Genomic DNA, 23,625 nt, shown 5'->3' on the forward strand with positions numbered 1-23,625 from the left:
AGGGGGAAGCATTGCATTTAATCTGTTCAGTTTTTCAAAAGCTAAAGACTTTTGATTAGAATAGGGCTTTGTTCAAGCTTATTTCAGATAACCAGATTTGTATTAAGTCGTTTGAACCTTAGGTTACAGGCTAAGCTGTAAATGTAGGGCATATTAAGTATTTGTTTTATTAATTATGCAATTTCCTAATGCATGATTTGTTTTTTTCAGATGGTCATACTTCTGGCTCTTGAATTAATTTTTGTCTGACTAACCTTGGTTTTAAGTGAGGGTGTGACTGTATAAATGTTGGTATCAGTTGTGTGTGTGTGTGTGTGTGTGTGTGTATGAATATGTGTGTTGTGGGTTTAGTTGCGTGTGGCTGTTACTGTATGTCTTTATGTATGTCTACACATGCTGGTCTCTTGCATTTGTTTGTTTGTCTGTCTGTGTTTTGCTGGAGAATGCTGTGTTTTTGTGCTTTGCAGCAATGGTACACAGCCACTATGAATCTGCTGGCGACCTGGCTGACTGACCGCATGGACCAACAGCTTCATGTCTATCAACTCAAAATCCTCATCAGGATTGTAAAGGTATTTCTTTCTCACTTACATGGAAGTGCTTATGCTCTGAAGCTGTAGTGGTATGATTGTAGTCTGGGTAAAACCACACTGTCTTGTTCTAGATTTCAGTCTATGATTTAGACCTTTAATTCATCTGTATTGGTCTGTTGGGTATTTGCTGTTATATATATTAGATATTAAAGTATGCATGTTCATTTGCCTTATTCTTATATGTAGATTATATTTAATTTATATATATGTCATCTAACACTCGCTCTAAGTTAGTAATAATTTAATAACACTGCAAATCTCAACATGAAAATACGTTTCATACTGTACATTATTGTTGTGCTTCCTAAATTCTCTTGCAATATTTAAAGTGAAATTACACTGGTGGTCAAAAATAATAGTTTGTTTTGTTTTTGAAAAAAAGTCTCTTATGCTGCATTACAGCATAGAGTAAAATTTGAAATAACTGTTTTCTATTTAAAGATATTTTGAAATGTAATTTATTCCTGTGATAGCAAAGCAGCCATTAATATGCTGATTTGGTGCTCAAGAAACATTTATTTTGATCAATGTTGATACCAGTTTTGCTCCTTAATATTTTTATGGAAACCGTGTTAAGTGTATAAGAAAAGAAAGGCATTTATAATGTTACAAAAAAAAAATCTATTTCAAATAAATGCTGTTCATGAACTTTGTTCATCAAAGAACCCTGAAACAAATGTATCACCGTTTCCACAAAAAAAATATTAAGCAGCAAAAACTGATCTCAACATTAATAATTATAAGAACCATTATGAATCATTTGAGCACTAAATAAGCATTTTAGAACAATTTCCGAAGGATTATGTAACACTAAAGACTGAACTAATGGCTGCTGAAAATTCAGCTTTGCCATCACAAGAATTACATTTTAAAATCTATTCAAATAAAATACAGTTATTTGAAATTTCTCAATATTACTGTTTTTACATAATCAAATAAATGCAGCCTTGGTGAGCATAAGAGACATCTCTCAAAAACATTGAAAAATCTTAATTATTCCAAACTTTTGCTGCCAGTGTAATTAATTGGACAAAATAGTACTGAATTTTAATATCAGCTATATATATATATATATATATATATATATATATATTAGTACTGTCCAGAATTTTAATAGCTTGCATCTCTAGTCTTGCTATTCTTTCTGACCTTGTTTGAGGGGGCCATTCAGGGGCAAATAAGTCTGATAGTGTGTATAATGCCTGCTGATATCTCCCATTCTTGTAGAAGAAATACCGAGATTTTAGGCTGCAAGGCGTTCTTGACTCTACACTGAACAGCAAGGGGTATGATACGGTACGGAACCGGCTGACCCTGGAGGAAGCCACTGCCTCTGTCAGAGAGGGGGGCATGCAGGGCATCTCGATGAAGGACAGCGATGAGGAAGACGAGGAGGACGATTAGAGCATCGAGCCATCCGGTGCCACCCACCACCCTGAACCCGACCCGTCTATCCAACCCTACCCTACCCCAACACTTTAAACTTAGCCTGATAACGTAAGATGCATGTATCAACTCTGATTACCCAGTTAGCCACACTAGGATCTCCCCCCATCAGCTCGAATTGCCCACAAACTAAGCTAAAAAAAAAAAAACAATAAAAATCAAAGAATTGTACTAAAGAGTAAAAAGAACGTTGCAAAGACCATGATTGGCAATTTTAGCTGTATCATAACATCATAAAGAACAACAAACTAGCACCAATTTTTCAACTCATTTATTTGAGGAATTTGTTTCTGTGTTCCTAAGCAATATGGAGTACCATTTGTTTGATAATGTCGAGTGAGATTATTAGGTGTGTCCCTGTCCAATGCGATAACATATATGGCGCTTCTTTGACGTACTCTTACATACATTAATGGTACATTGTTGTGAAGATGAGTGTATGGACCCTTTTCTTTGTCTTGTCTGTTTTTAAAGTGGATGCCAACTGCTTCAAAACTAAAAATGAACCTCTGTATTTAAGTTCAAAACTGTTAACTGTAAATGTCTTCTGTGTCTGCACACTTCCATTGTACTTTTTTCCTTATTTGTGTCGAGGCTCTGTGGCCCTATGTCGCAAATATCCAACTAGGCATTGTCTCACAGGCATCTTAAAATGAAAATGAATTGGTATTCTAGAAATGCAATATCGCCATACCTCCATTTTGATATCTCATTGGAGACGTCTTTTAATTAGATGTCAGAAATGACAACAAAAATGGCTATATTTTTTTGGTTCAGTTTCACTTTTACAGAGGATCTCTCTATCTCTCTTTTTTAAGTTTGTATGTCCAATTAAAGTCATTCTCTTTGTGTTAGTAGATCTGTTGAAACTGCTATGTGCCATTTTTGGGGTCTCACTATTGTTTTTGTATATATGATGCTGTACATTGCATTCTGAGCCATTGCTGCATGCCTGTGGGATCCACCTTCTCCAAAAGCTTTTTTTGTTTTTCTGTGTCAATTAGCTGGTGGATTCATTCTTGCGTTTGCCTTATCAAAGCCAACAGTTGTAATATGCAAGAGCTGTGGCCTCTCAATAAAGACAACATGATGTACTAATATAGGCTACCTGTAGATTTTGTTTCTTTGTCGTTATTCAGAATGTGGATTCATCATTTTTTTTTAAAAAATAATATATATATATATATATATATATTTTTTACTAGTTTCATTGAGTTGAATAATTTTAGACCTTTCGTAATGGACTTTTATTTTGACGTATTTTATCATGACGTTTAACCTGTTTGGCTTCACGTTCGCGCAGATGAAGTAACTTCATATCACGTAATAAAAAGCACAACAGTCTCTTAATTTATCCGATTTCGCTAAATTAAAATGTCTGTCTCACCTGGATCCATAATCGTGTCGGATTGGCATCGCTGTCCAGACAGCAGGGAGTTTTTCAGCAGGATACTGCACAAGAAGAGACGGCGAAAGTTTGGTAAGGATGATCACCATGGATACAGCAGTTAGGCGGGCATCATGTTTCTTACCTTACTGGTCAGGTATTTCTTGTTTTGTTTAATAAAAGAACTGCAAAAATAAGTATTTGCTACAGACAACATATAAAATGCTAAGTGATTTTTATATAACTAAGTGGTTTTTTATATAACTTACTGTGAAGGGCTCTTGGAAGCGCCAATGATGCCTCCTCAAATGAATGTGGATATCGTTCGCTACAAGGTCTTCATCTCAGGGAAAACTGGGGTCGGGAAAAGCGCTCTTGCTGCCCGTCTCGCTGGCCTTGATCTCCCCAAAATGCACTATGAGACCACAGGTAAACAAACCATAGTACATTTTTATTGTAAAAAGATTTTCTCCTGTAGACATTTTATAGTACTTTTAATGAATACGTTTGAAAAACATTGGAGAGATGAAGACTCCAGTCATGTCAATGACCAATAAAAATAAGCGATTCTATTCAACATGGGGCGGGTCGCCCTCTCATGGCGGCCTTGAGAAAGCATGAGCAGTCACATAACACTATTATAACACACATTTAGAATGTAGAATAAATTAATAATGGATGAAGACAAATATATTACTAATATGTTATTTGAATGTATGCAATAGCATTAGTAACAGCTTTGAAGTTTGCTTCATTACATCCACACCGATAGGTGTCAGTATACGCGTCATTCACGATATGTCACTGTATTAATTTAATACAATCAATAATAATAATAAAAAAACATCAGTGGTCATTTCTTCATAGAGCTGTGATTCTTGTAGGCATAGAGACAACAGTGGTCTTCTGGCCTGTAAGACTAAAGGAGAGTGGACGTGTGTTGTTTTTCCGCTTTGAGCTTTGGGATTGTGGGGAAAGTGCAATACGAAGATTTGACCACATGTTACCGGTGAGCATCTCCATCATATTACAGAGAACATAATTTACACACCCTCGTGTTGTCCCAAACCTGTATGAATTCCTTTCATCTGTGGAACATAAAATAAGATATTTTGAAGAAAGTTGGTAGCTGGTCCCCATTGACTTCCATAGTATGGAACAAAAGTAGTATTGAAGTCAAAGGGACTAGCAGCACTTTGGATACCATCATTCTTTAAAATTTCTTCTTTTGTCATTTATTTTCTTTCACAGGATAAAGAAATTCAGACAGGTTTGGAACTACTTGAGAATGAGTACATTTTCATTTTTGTGTGAACTGTCCCTTTAACCCACAAATTCTGTTTCACTGTATCATTTTAAAGTATGATATTTAATGGTGTCATTTTTCTCTCTTTAGTCCTGTAAGGAACAGGTGGATGCCATCCTTTTCCTTTTCTCCTTCACTGATCGTGGCTCCTTTGATGATCTTTCAAATCAGATATCACGGATCACAGAACCTTCGGATCGAGTGGTTAAATTGGTCGTTGGCACCAAGTATCCTTTACCAGTTGAGCATTTATTTGACAATTACATTCAAACGTATGTGTTATTATGTGTTACTTGAAATCAAATAAATATGAACTGAAATAAAATATCAAAATCTTAAACTTATTTTACTTAGTTTAAATAAAACTGAAACTGAAATAAAAATATATGAAAACTATACAGATAGGCTTATATTTAAAAACAAAAAAATAATAGAACTGGCAAAAATGAAAATGGAAAATATAAAATGAAAAACTTACACTGATGTAACAGCATAATGTTGTATTGCCATGTGACATTGTCATGGCCCTTAACAGTGCAGATTTGACTTATTTATGCACACAGATGTGACAGAGAGCGACGTAACACATTTTCAAGAGGTTTGGGGTCTTCCAGTCTTCCGAGTGGGAGGTGATGTGAGTGAGGGGCTTGGTGAAGTAGCACCCCTCCTAAATGGCCTTGCAGAAAACCTGTGGCACCAAGACTGTATGGCTGCTTCATCTGTGTCCATCTCCACACAGGCTGCTCTCAGAGAAACAGACTCAGAGATCATTGTATAGCTTCAATCTCACATGGATTGGTCATTCATGGATGGAATATTCTGCTATGGAAACACTCTAAATACCACTTACTATTTTTCGGTTTCTAAATGCTTATAATTTTATTAGTCATTTCAGTCAGTGACAAATATCTGTGAGTCAAGAAATGGTGAACAAAAATATCAAAATGTCACGAAATGAGTTTTCTTGTAGTTTCAAGACAGTTGCAACAACAACAAAAAAAACATTGGTATGTGCATATATTCATGAACCTCAGATTTAAGTCAAAATGTAAAAAAACAAATGAAAATGTTAACAATTGTTTTTGTTTAATAACCCAATTGATTTAATACTATAATTTAAAGAAGGAAACAGATTAAAGTTTCTAAAATGCTCAAAAATACATCCAAGCATTAGGTTTTCACTTTGAATGAATCCATGATTGGCAAGTGTTTTGCTGTGTGCTTTTGGGCTTTAATGCTCAACAAACCACCTTTCTCTAGAGAAGATGCGACTGACATTGGATCCACATCAGCCGGGAACTGACACTTATGACAAACGGTGTCCACAATTGTGCCATCTGATGCCAACTGATTCATCAATGAGGGAAAATGGAAATTAAATAAAAGAGAACTTCAGAACCAAAGAATACAACAATGAGTAAGATACTATGTAAAAATAAAAAATATGATATTAAATGCCCTTCATTTTTTAAAAGAAAATGTATTTGAGAGAAAACTTGCTGTTAGAGTTTATTTTGCTTACCTTTTCTGCACAGACTTGTATTGAATTATTGGTGGAGGTTACTATAACTTCTTCTGGTGCAAACTCGCTTACATTCACTGTGAATATATACATATCTCCAACAGTCCACATTTCCCCCTTTGAAAAACAGATTTTCATTGTTAGTTCCTTATTGAGTTCATAGCAATCATATGTTCATTGTGTTAGAACAAATTAAAAGTCTACAACATAGTACAGAACTCACCTTTGAATCAATGCTTGACATTGTAGATTTGTTTGGTTGGAAAGAAAACAAAGATAAGTGCACTTAATCCAGCTCTTTAATTCACTGAAAAAGATTTTGTCTGCTTTGTAATTGGTGAGTTTTGATGCTCATTTACGCAGTGTAATTGTTTAGACCAGTGCAATGCTTACTTTTATACCAGTGGCTGCTTCTGGGGTTTTGGGTGAGGCTCGTATGATGTCAATGTGCAGAATGTATCATATGAGAGAGAACAGATTCATCTTGTTGGATGTTAATAACTAAAATTAAATGTACTATTGATTGATTTCAAATATAGGATTTGATCATAGTTGAAAATATGAGACTCAACCTAGCAACAAATACAGATTAACACAACAGCAGCTAGAGAGCTGATGTGAAATTCCTGATCCTCATTACAGCTGTCAAATCAAAACTTAATTTAGTGTACGTCATGGAAGATTAATATTAAGCGTGTACAATAAATAAGACCCTTAACCCTCTAGCCCTCTGGTCATTTTTGACCGAAAAATTTGATATTTTGAAATCTTTTGTCACGTTAGCAATATGAACACACACACAAAAAAATCTTGGACATGAACACATATATATACACAGAAATGAACTGGTAAGACTGCAACAGAGCAAATTTTGAAAAAATTCACTGTAATTGAATAAAATATCAATTAATTACAAAATGTTTGTATAAAGTGTTTTGAATTATCACCATCTATTCCTTATTTTGTTGTTAATTATCAAATACTGAGTAACAAAAATGCTTTCTGTGTGTTCCCTTTCTAACAGGATTTTAATGTTTGACTGTAATCATCATGTAAAACCTGATACTTATCTAACCAAAAATATCTAAACCTTGACAAAAAGTAGTCTTTTAGAATGTCTATATATATATATATATATCTAATAGCAAAACCTAAAAAAATTAAGAAATTATGTCTAAAAAACAACGGGAATCCAAAAGCCTCTGTATATATCTATATAGGGTGCTAATACAAGAGGTTACGTAACATTACACAAGTTTTTATTTTTTAATGCCTCCAGATGGCCCAATTCTCACTTCAAAAAAATGGATTTTAAATGCATTCAGTCTATTTTAATGTGAAATATTGCATTTATTAAAAAATAGTAAATAATAATAAATAATATATATATTAATTCTAGTGGAGAAAATAGCTCATTAAAATTGTATAAATATTGCATAGTATCATAAAATTCCCTCAAAATCATAAATAATAATCAAAAAATATTATTGAACAAAAATATATTACATTGATTTTCCTGAAAAAAATAAAAGTTACATTTCAAGGCTTCGGTCATTTTTGACCGCGAAGGAGGCAAGTGTGACTCCTAAACGAAGAGGGCCATAGGATTAAATTTTCCTCTCGCTTTGACTTTCAGCTCAAGTCGACATGCGACTTTTATTCTGAAACGTCCGCAGGTGTGGTGGCCATTTTGTTTCCGCTTTACTACCTCTAGCTTCATCTCGTCTTTCGTAATCCGGTTCATTGACTAATTTTGTCGGCGGGCTTTTTTAACGTGACCGAAATGTACATCTAAAACTATTTTCACGTTAAAAAATATTACAAAACATTCGCAACACACAGCACTGATAAATCAGATTCCGATCTACGCGCTGTTTTTAACTAAACGTTCCCCAGCGCCTGGCCAGGCAGAAAGGCCACAATGAAGCTCACAGACAATGTGCTGCGGAGTTTCAGGGTTGCAAAGGTTTTCCGAGAGAATTCGGACAAAATCAACTGCTTTGACTTCAGTTCAAATGGCGAAACTGTAATATCGAGTAGCGATGACGATTCTATTGTCTTGTACGACTGCCAGGAGGGAAAGTAAGTCGCTAATAAATTCCTCATGATTTTTCCTACAACTGGCTGGTGTTCCGTGTTGATTTGGTCTTAATGGGCTTTAAAACACTGATCTTTGTTACAGGAGCATTACTGTGAGAGATGTGAAAGGTTAAGGTTACCCCAGTAATAAGAAAAGAGATTTATGAGTTTTACTGTCCATAGAGAGTTTGAACATGTTTATGTACAGTAGCGATTTCCGAATATGAAATCGTTTGAGTTGAATCTTTTCAGTGAATCAGTTGAGCCGGTTCACTGACTCACTAAACCCAGTGTTAATGTTTTATGCGCTGGCTCATGGCGGCAATTAAATAAACTGTAACATATTAATTTTTTAATAAACACCGTTTAATAACCGGTATGGCTTTATAGTAATATGCCTCGTTGGGATGTCAAGGACCACGAAATGACGTAAAAACAACCGCTGAATCGTTTACTGGAACTTTGAAACGAATATTTCGAAGGAACCGATTCGCGGAAATGAGTCGAATGTACAAGCCGAATGAGAGGTAGCGTGCTAACCGTTAGCATCCACGCCTCCTTCTGAGCCCGCCTTGTGACTATACTGTAAAGCCTAGTATTTTATTTTTAATGTTTAGTGTTTCATAATACACACACACACAATTGCATGTATCTAAATAAGCGATCAAATTAACTGTATTTCCGATTCTGTCCTTTATATCAGACCCAAACGGACGCTTTACAGTAAGAAGTATGGTGTGGATCTCATCAGGTACACCCATGCCGCCAACACTGTCGTCTACAGCTCCAACAAGATTGATGGTAGGACTCTTTATAAAATCGTATGATTGTGTTGTACTGCAGTTCCTATACCGTTCGGTTTTGCCATACTATAGATAAAATGTTAATTGTACCTTTTTAGTTATGTTTTTTTTCTTGTCAGTAAACCGTCAATGACAGTATTTTGCTGTAGTGTGATATGCTTTAGTTTACCTAAAAGTAGACAATTTTTTGTAACATTTTCTAATTATGTGCAATGTTATGACTTTATATGAAATTAGATTAAATGCATATTTGTTATTCTTATTTATTTAGGTGTGTATTACTTATAATCACTTGTTTTGTTTATTTTTCTGTTGTTTAAGTGATTTTCTCAAAGCTTTACTGCTGACGTCCGTGTCTGCCTGTGCCTGCTCTGGGTTGAGGTAGTTGTTTGTACAGTTTTTAGGGTCTGTTATTCTGCCCTGTTAAGGAGCTAACTGTACAGGCTACTGCCTTGCCCAGGGTTGAGCCTGTTCATCTGACACAGTATACAGTACATTTTATCGATTCACGTGTAAAGTGTTGTAGCTTTCCTTTGAGATGATATTGATATTTTCTTCTCACTACCAATGTGGTACTACAGATACTATTCGATACCTGTCCCTACATGACAATAAGTACATTCGATACTTTCCTGGACACAATAAGAGGTGAGGGTTTGTGACATTAAATTTTCTTTTCTTGTTTATTGGTGTTTTTTTAGTTATAGTGCCTGTGTTTGTGTATTTTATCCTGTTTCAGGGTTGTTGCTCTGTCTATGTCTCCTGTTGATGACACATTCATCTCTGGCTCACTTGATAAAACTATTCGTCTGTGGGACCTTCGCTCACCTAACTGTCAAGTAAGCAGTTTTTTATTTTGGGTTAGTGTGTTTTTCTTGTTAGTCTGTACTAGATTTTAATCTTGGTTGTGTTCACAGGGCCTCATGCACCTGCAAGGGAAGCCTGTGTGTTCATTTGATCCGGAGGGGTTGATTTTTGCTGCGGGAGTGAATTCTGAAATGGTCAAACTTTACGATTTGCGCTCCTTTGATAAGGTAATTGTATTAATCTGCATCCTAGAAGCAGTCTTTTAAATGGTAAAAATGTAAACATTTGTATCACCTCCTGCCTCAGGGTCCATTCGCCACGTTTAAACTACAATATGAGCGAACATGTGAGTGGACGGGTCTCAAGTTCAGCAACGACGGAAAGCTCATTCTGGTCTCCACCAATGGTGGAACACTCAGAGTGCTGGATGCTTTCAAAGGAGCAGTGCTCCACTCATTTGGGGTGAGAAATTAGTGTCATTTTGAGTAGGCTTTTGTCAAAGTTTGGGTTTAAGATTAAGAGTGTGTCTCATGGGGTCTGTCTTCTTCACTGCAGGGCTATAACAACAGTAAAGGTGTCATTTTGGAGGCCTCTTTCACACCAGACTCTCAGTTCATCATGATCGGTAAGTCTTCACCAATAGATTCAGAAAGGACTAGAGATGAGTTCACAGAGAGTGATGCCTGTCTCAACATTTTGCTTTCCAGGATCAGAAGATGGAAAGATCCATGTATGGAATGCTGAGAGTGGAATGAAAGTAGCACTTCTTGATGGGAAGCACACTGGTCCGGTCACCTGTCTACAGTTTAACCCCAAATTCATGACCTTTGCCAGTGCCTGTTCTAACATGGTAAGAGTTAACCATAAAGTAGAAATAAATCTGATATATTTGTTATAGCTCAGTCCAGATGGAATATGTGCGCTCCAAACACCCTTCCAGCACTGATCACTGGTGAAACACATAATACACTTACATTTTTGTAGTTTTTATTTATTGTTTGGATTTATGGAGATTTGCTAAAAATGTACTCAAGTACATCTTGAATGACCTGAGGGTGTTTCTTCATCAGAACGGATTTGGAGAAATTTAACATCACTGCTCACCAGTTGATCTTCTGCAGTGAATGGGTGCTGTCAGAATGTGCATTTAAACAGCTGATATAAACATCAAAATAATCTAAAAGTAATGATTCTAGTCTATTGATTAATGTCTTGTAAAGTGAAAAACTGCTCGTTTGTAAGAGACAAACCAATAAAGGCATATTCGCTCTAACCTTCTAGTTATAATAAGTCTATAATCCATAATAATGCTTCCTCCAGTGAAAAAGTCCATCCACTTTTGTCCTTTCACATCACAATACACCAACACATTTGCACCCATTCACTGTAGAGGATCCAGCGGTGAGCTAATGATATAATGTTATCTGTTCTGAAGAAGAAACAAACTCATCTACAACTTGGATGGCCTAAAGTTGAGTAAAATTTCATTTTTGGGTGAACTATTCCTTAAGAGGAGGAATGGGTGCTCGGAACAATTAAGAACTGTGCCATATTGCCCTGCAGACCAGATTATGGTTGTATAAATACTAGGGCTGCACGATTAATCGAAATTAAATCGCAATTGTGATTTGGCAGAAGCTGCGATTGTCATGCGTATCTTTCAGTGCAGCACGGTTTTGTGTTCAGTAGTAAATCTCCATCTGAAGGCCAGAGGGCGCTCTCGCACTGAAACTCCAAATATGCCCCGCAGAAGAAAGGTAATTCATGTCCTTCCAGGAAACAGAAGATTGAACTGCTTTCATTGATTCAGCGTGACTAATAAACACTGGACTACCACAATATATGAACTGAGTTCTTCTTATTATAATTTTCATTATAATAAAATATATTTATAATGCAATGCTAAGTGAGTTTGGAATAAAAACATGTTATTAAATGTGGTATTTTGTGAGACAAGAGGTTCACAAATGTTTCTCATGTTTGGAAAGATGTTTGACGCATGTTGCTTTTTCAAATGCACGTTATAAATGACTCCCAACTCGCTGGGTAAAGGCTCGATGGTGTACACAAGCAGGTTCAGATGGAGCAGCATTTACTACACAGAGCTATAGTTCATTGACAAGCTATGCAAACTGCTTTCATAATCCCAGAACAATTTAAGTGCAATCTGCGATTATGAAAGAAGTTTTGCGTAGCTTGTCAGTGAACTATGGCTTCATTGTTAGTTTCTGGTTGCAGCGGTATCCCTTCTAGCCTCTAGCCTCAACCCTGGAACAATGTTCATTACCTTTCCTCTGCGGGGCATATTTCGAGTTGCAGCATGAGAGCGCCCTCTGGCCTTCGGATGGAGATTTACTTCTGATCACAGAACCGTGCTGCACTGAAAGATACGCATGACAATCGTATTCGATTAATCGTGCAGCCCTACTGCATAAGTCATTGTGCACCAGTTGACAACCACTTAATATGTATGCTAAAATTTCACCTCCACAGGCATTCTGGTTACCTACTATTGATGACTGATGGGCTGCTGTCAGATGTCAGCCTCTGTGACGTGTTCTTCCAGCAGGTGGCATCATTCACATTTGTCTTGGAGTTTCACACATGGAGTTGCTCACCATAGAACTTTTGAACTGTAAATAGATTGGCCTTGATGCCAAGTTGTATTTCTTTGTTCATTTTTATATCTGTATCATTAAAACTTTTTTGTAAAACATTGTAAAGTAATCTGTTAACATTTTCTGTTTTGTTTATAAGGTTGTAACAAGGTGCTCAATCAAACTGACTTGTACGGGAGGTGAAGTAAAACATTTCTGCAGATGTGATCTTAGCTAATCAGATTGTACCAGAACTCAGCACCTGTAGGTTTAGCATCTTGTGAGTCTGAAGAAATGTCAATGGAACAATTTTTAAATTAAACATGTTTATACAACTGTCCTAAGATGTGGTTTTGAAGCCTTTCAGACATGCTCATAGCTGATGTGTGTAGCTCAACACCTGCGAATTGCTTTTATGCCGTTCTTTTACTGGGTTTTGTTTTCTTGTTTTTTTGTACTTTGCTTTTGCCATACTGGCGTATTTTTAATCGCTTATAAAAACAAATCTCATACCAATATATACACTGACCACCCCTCTCTTGAGTTTCATTTTGTTCAAGTTACATTGCACTTGTTGAGGAAACGGTTGCGTTTATGCTGATTTTGAGTGAACAGGGGGGAATGTTAATTCAGTGCCTCAAATGAAGATTGTGCCATTGTAGCTGTTTTCTCTTTAATTCATCAAGTCTTTCAAGAGGCTACTTTGCATCCAAATGGGTGTTTTCATTTGTTTTCTTGGGTTAGTTGTCAGAAGGTTTAATGACCACCAAAGGATCCTTTAAGTCATTGAATTTAATTTTATTAGGATGCAATTTTATCTTTATATTTATATGAAATCCATCGTAATATAATTTTAAAATGTTATATATATTTGTGTCATTTCCACCAGCTTTAAATGTGCCAAATTGTCCAAAAAGTGGAAATATTATATAATTTGTGTGCATTTAGGAAGCATACTATGAATTCAGCTTTTCAATACGATAGTTTGGCTATGTTATTATTAAAGATAATAATACAACTTGTTGAACGCCTTACTCTGAAAGCCTTACTATCACGCTTTGTGGCTAATACATCGGATGCGATCTAAATTCTGTTCCTTTACAGAAATATGTTGAACAAGACACCCAAAGCACCGGTTAGTTAATTTCCCATCAAAGATGAATTTACTATCCATTTTAGTTGAGCCTACGTTAGGGTGACCATTTTTTCGGAGACAATCTCGGTTTTTGGTGTCTTGAACCTGACTGTACCGAAATGTGCCTGTTCAAAACAGCCCTCAACTTCAAGTACAAATTTAAAAGGCCTACTTGGGATCACCAGAGGAATCGTGTAGTGATCATTTTTACCAACAGAGGGGGCTGCGAGCTACACTGATCGGGTAACAGGGTGCGAGATTATTCAGCAAAAATTCCTCCGTCAAAATGAAGTAGGCTAATATTACACACATCTTAACACTTCCAAGTGGTTAAAGGTACGCTTCGATATATCTATATATTTATAAACACTTGCAACAATTACATTTACAGAAAACACACACTCTGAGCTCAAAATGTAAAACTAAACTAAAATGCAATACAATGTGTCTAATTAAGGGTAGTTTCCTATAGTCGTTTCCAAAAGCACAAACATAAAATGACATTTGAAAAGTTAAAGTTGTAGGCCTTAAGGGCTGCCAACTCTCACTCACCTCTAAACGCCCATATATATATATACCTAGATGCCTCATTAGCGACTGTTTCTATGGGCCGTCCGCCATATAGTAGTGGTCAACTTGACGTCATTCACCATAGTAATCACCAAAGTCTCTTTAAGACAAGTCATGTCACTCGGTGGCCATCTTTGAAACGCCTCTCGGGCATGCAAGTGCAGCTCTTATCTCTTTACATCAAATTCTAAACATCAAATTCTCCAAAACTGTTTAAGTTTACAATTAAATTTCAAATTTGAAATCACCAAAGAAATCTGACAATAACTGTATCATTAATGTTGTTTCTTTTGCTCAAATAGCGTTATAAAAAGCTTATTTCTCAAGCTAGGGTATTCTAGTCTTTGGTAATCACTGAATATTCGAAAGATGCCACAATCCTGCACAGCCGATGGTCTGCGACATAGATATATATACGGATATACTGCTAATCCCACTGCTAATCGCTATGGAAAGGTACATTACAAGATACCCCCAGGGTCGAGTGAGAGCGGGGGAGGATGATCGGCCTATAGGACAGACTATTGATATGACCACTTATGATGAACAATCGACTATGGAACAGCCAAGCGACTTATCTCGGTTCTGCGGATGTGGGAGGATATGTAAAAATGAGAGGGGTCTAAAGATTCATCAGTCAAAGATGAAGTGCTTGCAACCTGAACATAATGTACAATGCACAGGGAAACCTGGTGAGACGGAGGAGAGGCCGGGGCAGGAGGCAAACCACAGTCCCCAGAATCTCCAGGCACAAGATGAAGACGGGAGCAGGAATAGCATCATTGGTGTCAGAGGACATGGACATGAGCATAGGTGATGATCGCTTTGGAATGAAAGAGCCGAAGGTTAAAACATATGCCCAGCCAAAGGAAAACAGATGGGTGAAAGAGATAGCAAGCCTTAGAGGGGATTTGCGGAGGCTGTGGAAGGCATTTTGTGAAGCAACAGTGGAGGAGAGACCAGCACTCACGGAAATTCGTGATAACTTGAGGGAGCGCATTAAAACTTTACGAAGAGCTGAATGTCATCGCAGGGACAGGAAGTGACGAATGAAGGAGAGGACAGATTTCACCAAGAATCCTTTCAAATATCTGTTGAAACTTCTGGGTGATGTAAGACCAGGGCAGCTGAAAGCAATGAAGGAAGAGGTGGATGAGCACCTTAGGCAGGTCCATAGCGACCCAAGAAGGGAGGACAGTCTGGAGGAGATGGAGAAACTCATAAGACCAACAAAACCAGCTATCCCCTTCAGAGCTGAGGAACTGAGCTGGCAGGAGATGAACACTTTTCTCAGGAAAGCCAGATTCCGTACAAGGTATATAAATATTGCGAAAGGCTCAGGGGACGACTTTGGAAGCTACTGAGAGTGGCATGGAAGAAGGATTTTCTCGACAGTTGGCTGGTCGGCGAGAGATGCTTCATCCCTAAGGAGGAAAATTCTACAGGGATCAAGCAATTCCGTACCATCTCTCTCCTCAACGTCGAAGGCAAGATTTTTCTTGGGATTCTGGCAAAGAGGCTGACCTCCTTTATGATAGACAACAGGTACATGGACACGTCCGTCCAAAAGGGGGGAGTTCCAGGGGAAGCGGGCTGTCTTGAGCACACTAGCATAATCACTAAGATCATCGAAGATGCAAAGAAGAACCGTGGTGACCTGGCAGTTCTGTGGCTGGATTTAACAAATGCATATGGGACAATACCCCATAATTTGGTGGATTTGACATTGAAGATCTACCATGTCCCAGAGTGTTTCCAGAAGCTTTTGCAGTGCTACTATGACAACTTCAACATGCACTTCACCTGTGGAGATTTTACCACCAAATGGCAGAGGTTAGAGGTGGGCATTGTCACTGGCTGCACGATTTCAGTGATCTTGTTTTCAGCAGCAATGAACCTTCTCGTAAAGTCAGCAGAGAAGTTGCGGCGGATTGCAGTGTTGACCAGTGGCATCCAGCAGGTACCTATAAGAGCATTTATGGATGACCTCACCATCACGCCAAAATCAGTACCCGAAGGGAGATGGATCTTGGAGGATCTGGTTGAGCTCACCGATTGGGCAAGGATGGAGTTTAAACCTGAAAAGTCCAGAAGCCTGGTATTGAGGAAGGGGCGCATTCAGGACCAGTTCCGTTTCAGGATAAAAGATACTATCATCCCAACGGTCCAAGAGAGACCAGTGAAGAGCTTGGGGAAGTGGTATAGGGCAGACCTCAATGATAAGCAGAGTGTGAGGGAGATGATTATCCAAGCAGACACCTGGATGACATCCTTAGAGAAGAGTGGCCTACCCGGCAAATATAAGGCCTGGGGGTACCAACATGGGGTACTTCCTAGCCCGCTCTGGCCTCTGCTTGTTTATGAGGTACCTGTCTCGACTGTAGAGAGACTGGAGAGAAAGATTAACACCTATTTAAGGAGGTGGGTGGGTGTCCCAAGAAGTTTTTGCTTCATTGGCCTGTACAGCACAGGCAGCAAGCTACAGCTGCCGGTGGCATCAGTGCTCGAGGAGTTAAAGGCAGCAAAGACATGCCAGGCTATGATGCTGCGAGACAGCAAGGACGAAAGAGTACGCCAGGCAGGCATTGTAGTCAGGACAGGCCGTAAATGGTCAGCCAGCAGAGCATTGAGAATCGGCTGCAGCAGGCTGACATTGTTGGGACAGTAGCTCAGGGCAGGCTTGGACTGGGTTGTTTCACCAGAACGAGTTGAAACAAAGCTGACCCAAAGGAACGCCGCAGCATGGTACAGAGGGAGGTCCGCAAGGCAGAGGAGGAAATCCGGCATGTCAAGGCTGTTGCCATGAAAAAACAGGGCAGCTGGACAAGGTGGGAGGGCATGTGAGAAAGGGCCCTGACGTGGCAGGACATTTGGATCATGTAAGAACGTCAGATAAAGTTCTTGATGTGTTCTGTCTACGATGTGCTGCCTACTCCATCAAACCTCCATATTTGGGGGATGGCAGAGAGTCCCAGCTGCACATTGTGTGGAAAGCAAGCCAACCTTGAGCATGTCCTCTCAGTATGTCAGTCAAGTCTGGCAGATGGGAAATTCCGGTGGCATCATGATAAGATCCTGTCTCAGTTGGCAGATGCTGTGGAACAGGCAAGGAAGAAGGCTAAACTTTCCAGCGGGTACCACTTGATTCAGTTCGTCAGGACAGGAGAGAGCACTGCAGCAGGACGGAGGAGTAGAGGGGTCTTGGCCTCAGCAAATGACTGGGAGATGCGGACAGACCTGAAGAAGCGGCTAAAATTCCCAGAGGAGATAGCACACACCAGCCTCAGACCGGATATTGTCCTCTGGTCTAGAGGCACTAAGCAGGTGGTGCTTATAGAGTTAACAGTACCCTGGGAAGAAAGGATGGAGGAGGCTCATGAGCGTAAGCGCAAGAAATATCAAGACCTTATCCTTGAGAGTCAGCAAAATGGATGGAAGGCCTGGAATTTACCAGTAGAGGTCGGCTGCAGAGGTTTTGCTGGGCAGTCACTATGGAGAACCCTTGGGCTGCTGGGTATTGAAGGGATGGCCAGGAAACAGCTGGTAGGCAAGGTTACTGAACAGGCTGAAACAGCATCTCATTGGATCTGGATGCAGCAGGAGGTGCAGTGACAGAGCCAACCTATTGAAGGGCGAACACGAACAACGCCATAGAGTTGGTGGTGGCCAGCAGGGGTAGATCCAGGACGCTGGATCTGCTGTCAAGCCTTCCCGAGGTGTCATGGGCTTAAATCGGTGAAACACCAATGAAGCGGGGTGCCCATCTGACGACCAGCTGTAACTACCAACTCTTGTACAGTTGAGAGATGTATTCAAGCCTTGACCTGGTGCTTGAAAGGAAGAGAGAAGGAGAGGAGAAACGATGCCACTGGCTCACAGTTGGTGCAGGGCTAAGTACCTGTAAAGGTGGGCCAGTTGCAATGGTCTCATCGTATTTTGCATATGCATATATAGGATATATATATATATATATATATGTCTATTATGTAAACGTCAGATTTTTTTCCCTGCACATTTCCCTGCGAATCCTCTCACTGTAAATAAGAGGTTCATTGATTACAAAGGAACTTTGTGAGATGGCGATGAACTGAAGTAAGTGACACCTTTTTAGTGATTATAAAGGAAGGGCTATTTGCGCACTTCTAGGCTACATACTGTATAATCCATTCAGAATTTGAATAAAAGTTTTGTTTTTCATCCTGCTAACGGCCATATACCCTGTACAAGCAGCAAAGTTTCGGGAGTGACATATAAATCCCTCATGAATGAAGGATTAAATACAAAATGCAGTTTTTAAATGATGATTTCATTTATTAAGGGAAAAAAGCTGTCCAAACCTACCTGGCCCTACGTGAAAAATTAATTGCCCCCTCCTATTAAATCATGAAAGAACTGTGATTAACCACATTATTTTAGAAAGCCGAGTTAAATTTCACTAGCCAAACCCAGGCCTGATTACTGCCAGACCGGTTGAATCAAGAAATCACTTAAATAGAACCTGTCTGACAAAGTGAAGCATTTTTAAAGAGCAACACGTCATTCCGCGATCTTAAGAAATTCATAAACAGATGAGAAACAAAATAGTTTACATGTATCAGTCTTGAAAAGGTTATAAAGCCATTTCTAAGGCTTTGGGACTCCAGCAAACCATGGTCAGAGCCATTATCCACAAATGGAGAAAACTTGGATCAGTGGTGAACCTTCCCAGGAGTGGCAGGCCTACCAAAATTACTCCAAGAGCACAAAGATGACATATCCAGGAGGTCATAAAAGAACCCAGAACAACATCTAAAGAACTGCAGGCCTCACTTGCCTCAATTAAGGTCAGTGTTCATGATTCAACAATAAGAAAGACACTGGGCAAAAAACAGCATCCATGGGAGGGTTCCAAGGCAAAAGCCATTGCTGACCAAAAAGAACACAAAGGCTCGTCTCACATTTGCCAAAAAATATCTTGATTATCCCCAAGACTTTTGGGCAAATATTCTCTGGACTGATGCAACAAAAGTTGAACTTTTTGGAAGGTGTGTGTCCCGTTAAATCTGGCGTAAAACCAACACAGCATTTCATAAAAAGAACATAATACCAGCAGTCAAACGTGGTGGTAGTGTGATGGTCTGAGGCTGCTTTGCAGCTTCAGAACCTGGATGACTTGCCATAATTGATGGAACCATGAATTCTGCACTCTATCAGAAAATCCTGAAGGAGAATGTCCAGCCATCAGTTTGTGACCTCAAGCTCAAGTGCACTTGGGTTATGCAGCAGGACAATGATTCCAAACACAGCAGCAAGTCCACCTCTGAATGTCTCAAGAAAAACAAAATTAAGGTTTTGGAGTGGCCAAATCAAAGTCTGGACTTAAATCCAATTGAAATGCTGTGGCATGACCTTAAACAGTCCATTCATGCTCGAAAACCCTACAATGTGGCTGAATTAAAACAATTCTGCAAAGAAGAGTGCGCCAAAATTCCTCAACAGCGATGTGAAAGACTCATTGCCAGTTATCGCAAACGCTTGATTGCAGTTGTTGCTGCTAAGGGTGGCCCAACCAGTTATTAGGTTTAGGGGGCAAGCACTTTTTCACACAGGGCTATGTGGGTTTGGATTTTGTTTTCCCTTCATAATAAAAAACCTCACTTAAAAACTGCATGTTGTGTTTACTTGTGTTATCTTTGATTAATATTTAAATTTGTTTGATGATCTGAAACATTAAAGTGTGACAAACATGCAAAAAAACACTTTTTCACATCACTGTATTTATAAAAGTAGCTAATGACTAGTAAATCTTACAATTCTCTTCACTGTACATTTATTTATAATAAGACACGTTTGCAAACCTGTTTTCAAGAAGCTGGAGTTTTCCACTAAAATAAAAGCTCATAGGTTTATCTTTGCAAGCATGGACTAAATTTGACAGACGCACACAAACCAAATACAGGCAGAGCAAGTTCATTGTTTATTTGAAGAAAAATGTAAATATTGGGGTGGGGGTTTATATGAATGTATTTCTGAAGGGAACTGACTTCAGAGAAGTTTCGATGGCATTTTCCCTCTTATTACTGCTGTTCCATAAACGCCACCTGCTGTCAGAGAGAGAAATTCAGCCTGTCTGGTGGTTTTGTTTTATGCAAGTTTTAGCATAATTTCATAATAGCATAATTTAAAGTCAGACCATTCTGTTTTTGCTTCAAATGTTGATGATAAAATCAAATTTGAATTAAAAAACTGCTCATGCTACATGTGTAGCATCTTTGTTTGTATCGTGATTAAAATGCAGTGCTTGGTTCTAATTATCTTTTTCTTTTATTATTATTATTATTATTAAATATGTTTAGTTGTTGTTGTAGTAGCAGCAACAGTGAAAACAGTTTCATGGCCAGGAAAAAGTATTTATGGCCGGTAAATTTTCTCAGATCACCAGAAAAAGTGTATCATGACCAGATCATTTGTATCATGATTAAAACAGCAGATTTAGCAAAAAGTTTTAGGCCCTGCTTGGAAGTGTAGAAATTAGGACAAAAGTATTGTAATTTCCCTACTGTAGAATAAGGTAAAATAATATACCTGTGAAATACTCATTTTCATTTATTTTACAGAATTGTTTTCCAATATTACTGTCATAGGAATAATAATATAAAATTATTATTATTATTGTTATCATTATATAATTTGTTTGGCTTCCAAATTCACCAGAGAGAGTGTGAATCCATCTCCTAAATCTCTCACATGCTGGCGGGCTAAACCACGTGGAGGGGGTGGTGTTCACACTGCACCACTAGGCGGATGAGCTGCTTCAGGCAGCAAAGGCTAAAAGGCGGAGGAGATCCTGGACTGATCAAACGGCCGAGTGTGGGGGAGTAAACCCCCCAAATCAGGAGTGGAGCCCCGAAGGCAGACAGATGCCTGTATTCACGCACTGCTTCGGCAGCTCCTGCAGCCAAGCTGGTACCAAACGTACTGCTCTGCATTCCTTTGGACTACATTAGTGAGGCCGAGAGGGGGATCTCGACGACTGGGCATCCCAGGATCTCCATACACTCTGCCGAGGCTTGCGCCCTGGAGAGGTCACTCCAGTGCCGCTTTTCCAGTGACACAACACAACACGGGAGACGGAAGTTACGAGTTATAAGACCAGAGCGGATTGGCGTAAGCTCCGGCGCTACGGGTTGTCTCCGACAGTGGGAGTGATCATTGTCTCTCACTGGTCAGACTGACCCGCCACAGTCTGTCTGCTTCAACGGGTGCTTGGAGCTTAGGGAAACGACCGAAAAGCTGACTTTAAAACTTGCACCAGGTAAAATAATAATAAGAAAAAATAAACAGCCAGCCCTGCGACTGGCAAGCTGGAATGTAAGAGCCATGTGCCCTGGCCACTCTGACGAACTACAACAAGTTGACGATGCCAGGAAGACAGCCATCATCAACCGTGAGCTGAGACTACTGGACATCGACATTGCTGCTCTACAGGAGACCAGACTCCCTTCCAACGGCAGCCTCAGAGAACAGGACTACACGTTCTACTGGCAGGGAAAGGAGCGTGAGGAGCCTCGAATACACAGCGTTGGATTTGCAGTGAGGAACTCCATGCTGTCCTCAGTTGAGCCACCTTCTGGAGGTACGCCCAGAATCCTCTCTCTTCACCTCTCTACCTCTTCAGACCCAGTCAACATCCTGAGCATCTATGCTCCTACACTCTGAGTCAAAGGACAAATTTTATGAAGAGCTTGAGACCACCATCAAAGAGATCCCTACCACAGAACACCTGTTCCTACTCGGGGACTTCAACGCCCAGATCGGAGCCAACCACAAATCCTGGCCCCCGTTGTATCGGCCATTTTGGCATTGGCAAGCTTAATGAAAATGGACACAGACGGTTAGAGCTTTGTTTGTACCATGACCTGTGCATCTCAAACACATTCTTCTCAACCAAACCCTGTCATCGAGTGTCCTGGCGACACCCCAGATCCTGTCACTGACACCAGCTGGATCTTGTCATTACCAGAAGATCCCTGCTGAACTGCGTTCTTACTACCCGCAGCTGCCACAGCGCCGACTGTGACACTGACCACACACTGGTTGGGAGCAAGGTATGCCTTCATCCCAAGCGGATCCACAACTCCAAGCATAAAGGACGACCACGTATTAACACAGCCCTGACATCAGTCCCAGAAGTTTGCACACGCTTTGCCAGTGCCATTGAAGTGGCCCACAAGGACTGACCAGACAACAGTGCTGAAGCTGAGCCACATCCGTGACGCCATCTACAACTCGGCCGTGGCAACCTTCGGCAAGAGGGAGAAGAAAAACCCAGACTGGTTTGAAGCAGGAATAACCGAACTTGAGCCAGCCATCACAGCCAAACGTACAGCTCTGCTAGACTACAAGCGTGAGCCTTCAGAGAAGGCATTAGCTGCACTCCGGATGGCCAGAAACGATGCCCAGCGGATTGCCAGGAAATGCACTGACTATTGGCTGAACCTCTGTCAGAGCATCCAGCTCTCTGCAGACTGTGGGAACATCCATGCCATGTATGAGGGCATGAAGAAAGCATTTGGCCCAAGCACCATCAAGATCGCTCCCCCGAAGTCCGCTACAGGCAGCGTCATCACGGACCGCGGTAAGCAGATGGAGAGATGGGTGGAGCACTAGCAGCAGCTATACTCGAGGGAGAACGTCGTCACTGACACTGCAATGGAGAGCACCACCCCCTTGCCCGAGATGGAGGAACTTGATGCTCTGCCCATTGTAGACGAGCTCAGCAAGGCCATTGACTCTTTAGCATGTGGCAAAGCTCCAGGCAGTGACGGCATTCCCCCAGAGGTCATCAAGGTTGGCATAAAGAGTGTCCTCCTCGACCACCTCCATGGACTCTTACTTCAGTGTTGGGAGGAGGTGTTGTGTTGTTCTCTACAAGAACAAAGGTGACTGAAACAACTACCTTGGCATCTCCTTGCTGAGCATGGTGGGGAAGGTCTTCACCCGAGTGGTGCTGAACAGACTCCAAGTGCTGGCTGAATGCGTCTACCCAGAGGCGCAGTGCGGCTTCAGATCCCAGAGATCAACGATCGACATGATCTTCTCACTGAGACAGCTACAGGAGAAGTGCCAGGAGCAGAAACAGCCACTCTACATCGCCTTTATCGACCTGACCAAGGCCTTCAACTTGGTCAGCAGGAAAGGCCTCTTCACCCTACTGCACAGGTTCGGATGTCCCCCCAAGCTTCTGAAGATGGTCACGTCCTTTCACGATGAAATGAAAGGTACCGTCCAGTATGATGGCTCATCTTCAGAACCTTTCCCGATCCGAAGCGGCGTGAATCAAGGCTGTGTCCTCACTCCGACACTCTTCGGCATCTTCTTCTCCCTGCTGCTGCGCCACG

General features: G+C 40.1%; 3 protein-coding genes and 1 pseudogene across 7 annotated transcripts in view; all 4 read left to right on the forward strand.

Annotated features, from left to right (window-relative positions):
• Positions 1-3,155, forward strand: part of cadpsb (Ca2+-dependent activator protein for secretion b) — a 78,448-nt gene extending 75,293 nt beyond the window's left edge. For all 4 annotated transcript variants that reach the window (XM_058778871.1, XM_058778872.1, XM_058778873.1 and 1 more), the window contains 2 exons: positions 468-572; positions 1,821-3,155. In XM_058778871.1, coding sequence (XP_058634854.1) covers positions 468-572; positions 1,821-1,997 — 282 coding nt within the window. In that variant the 3' untranslated portion in view covers positions 1,998-3,155. The remainder of the gene's footprint in view (positions 1-467; positions 573-1,820) is intronic.
• A 149-nt stretch (positions 3,156-3,304) lies between these two features.
• On the forward strand, positions 3,305-7,201 carry cplane2 (ciliogenesis and planar polarity effector 2). 2 transcript variants are annotated; one of them, XM_058778045.1, is made up of 5 exons: positions 3,305-3,519; positions 3,703-3,855; positions 4,311-4,435; positions 4,823-4,959; positions 5,273-7,201. In XM_058778045.1, exons 1-5 carry the CDS (start codon positions 3,414-3,416, stop codon positions 5,508-5,510), a joined length of 759 nt encoding a protein of 252 aa, XP_058634028.1. In that variant the 5' UTR covers positions 3,305-3,413; the 3' UTR covers positions 5,511-7,201. The 2 variants fall into 2 exon arrangements, with proteins under 2 accessions (XP_058634028.1, XP_058634029.1); XM_058778046.1 differs by having other exon boundaries at positions 3,514-3,583.
• Positions 7,202-7,939: 738 nt separating this feature from the next.
• Positions 7,940-13,069, forward strand: wdr82 (WD repeat domain 82). Its single transcript, XM_058778044.1, has 9 exons — positions 7,940-8,336; positions 9,037-9,134; positions 9,718-9,784; positions 9,876-9,975; positions 10,054-10,170; positions 10,250-10,405; positions 10,499-10,568; positions 10,651-10,793; positions 12,437-13,069. The coding sequence occupies exons 1-9, from the start codon at positions 8,176-8,178 to the stop codon at positions 12,464-12,466; spliced, it is 942 nt and encodes a 313-aa protein (XP_058634027.1). The 5' UTR covers positions 7,940-8,175; the 3' UTR covers positions 12,467-13,069.
• Positions 13,070-14,913: 1,844 nt separating this feature from the next.
• Positions 14,914-17,857, forward strand: LOC131543062 (uncharacterized; annotated as a pseudogene).
• Positions 17,858-23,625: the final 5,768 nt, after the last annotated feature.

Source organism: Onychostoma macrolepis, chromosome 06 (genome assembly GCF_012432095.1).
Source record: "Onychostoma macrolepis isolate SWU-2019 chromosome 06, ASM1243209v1, whole genome shotgun sequence".
Classification (NCBI taxonomy): domain Eukaryota; kingdom Metazoa; phylum Chordata; class Actinopteri; order Cypriniformes; family Cyprinidae; genus Onychostoma; species Onychostoma macrolepis.

What these genes read in the sequence shown, in the direction of transcription:
- wdr82 (XM_058778044.1), top strand. Translation starts at nt 8,176, where the DNA reads ATGAAGCTCACAGACAATGTGCTGCGGAGTTTCAGGGTTGCAAAGGTT. An exon ending in TACGACTGCCAGGAGGGAAA is followed by an intron (nt 8,337 to 9,036) that starts GTAAGTCGCTAA and finishes CCTTTATATCAG; the next exon opens with ACCCAAACGGACGCTTTACA. An exon ending in ATTTGCGCTCCTTTGATAAG is followed by an intron (nt 10,171 to 10,249) that starts GTAATTGTATTA and finishes CTCCTGCCTCAG; the next exon opens with GGTCCATTCGCCACGTTTAA.
- cplane2 (XM_058778045.1), top strand. Translation starts at nt 3,414, where the DNA reads ATGTCTGTCTCACCTGGATCCATAATCGTGTCGGATTGGCATCGCTGT. An exon ending in GATTTGACCACATGTTACCG is followed by an intron (nt 4,436 to 4,822) that starts GTGAGCATCTCC and finishes TTCTCTCTTTAG; the next exon opens with TCCTGTAAGGAACAGGTGGA. An exon ending in AAATTGGTCGTTGGCACCAA is followed by an intron (nt 4,960 to 5,272) that starts GTATCCTTTACC and finishes TTAACAGTGCAG; the next exon opens with ATTTGACTTATTTATGCACA.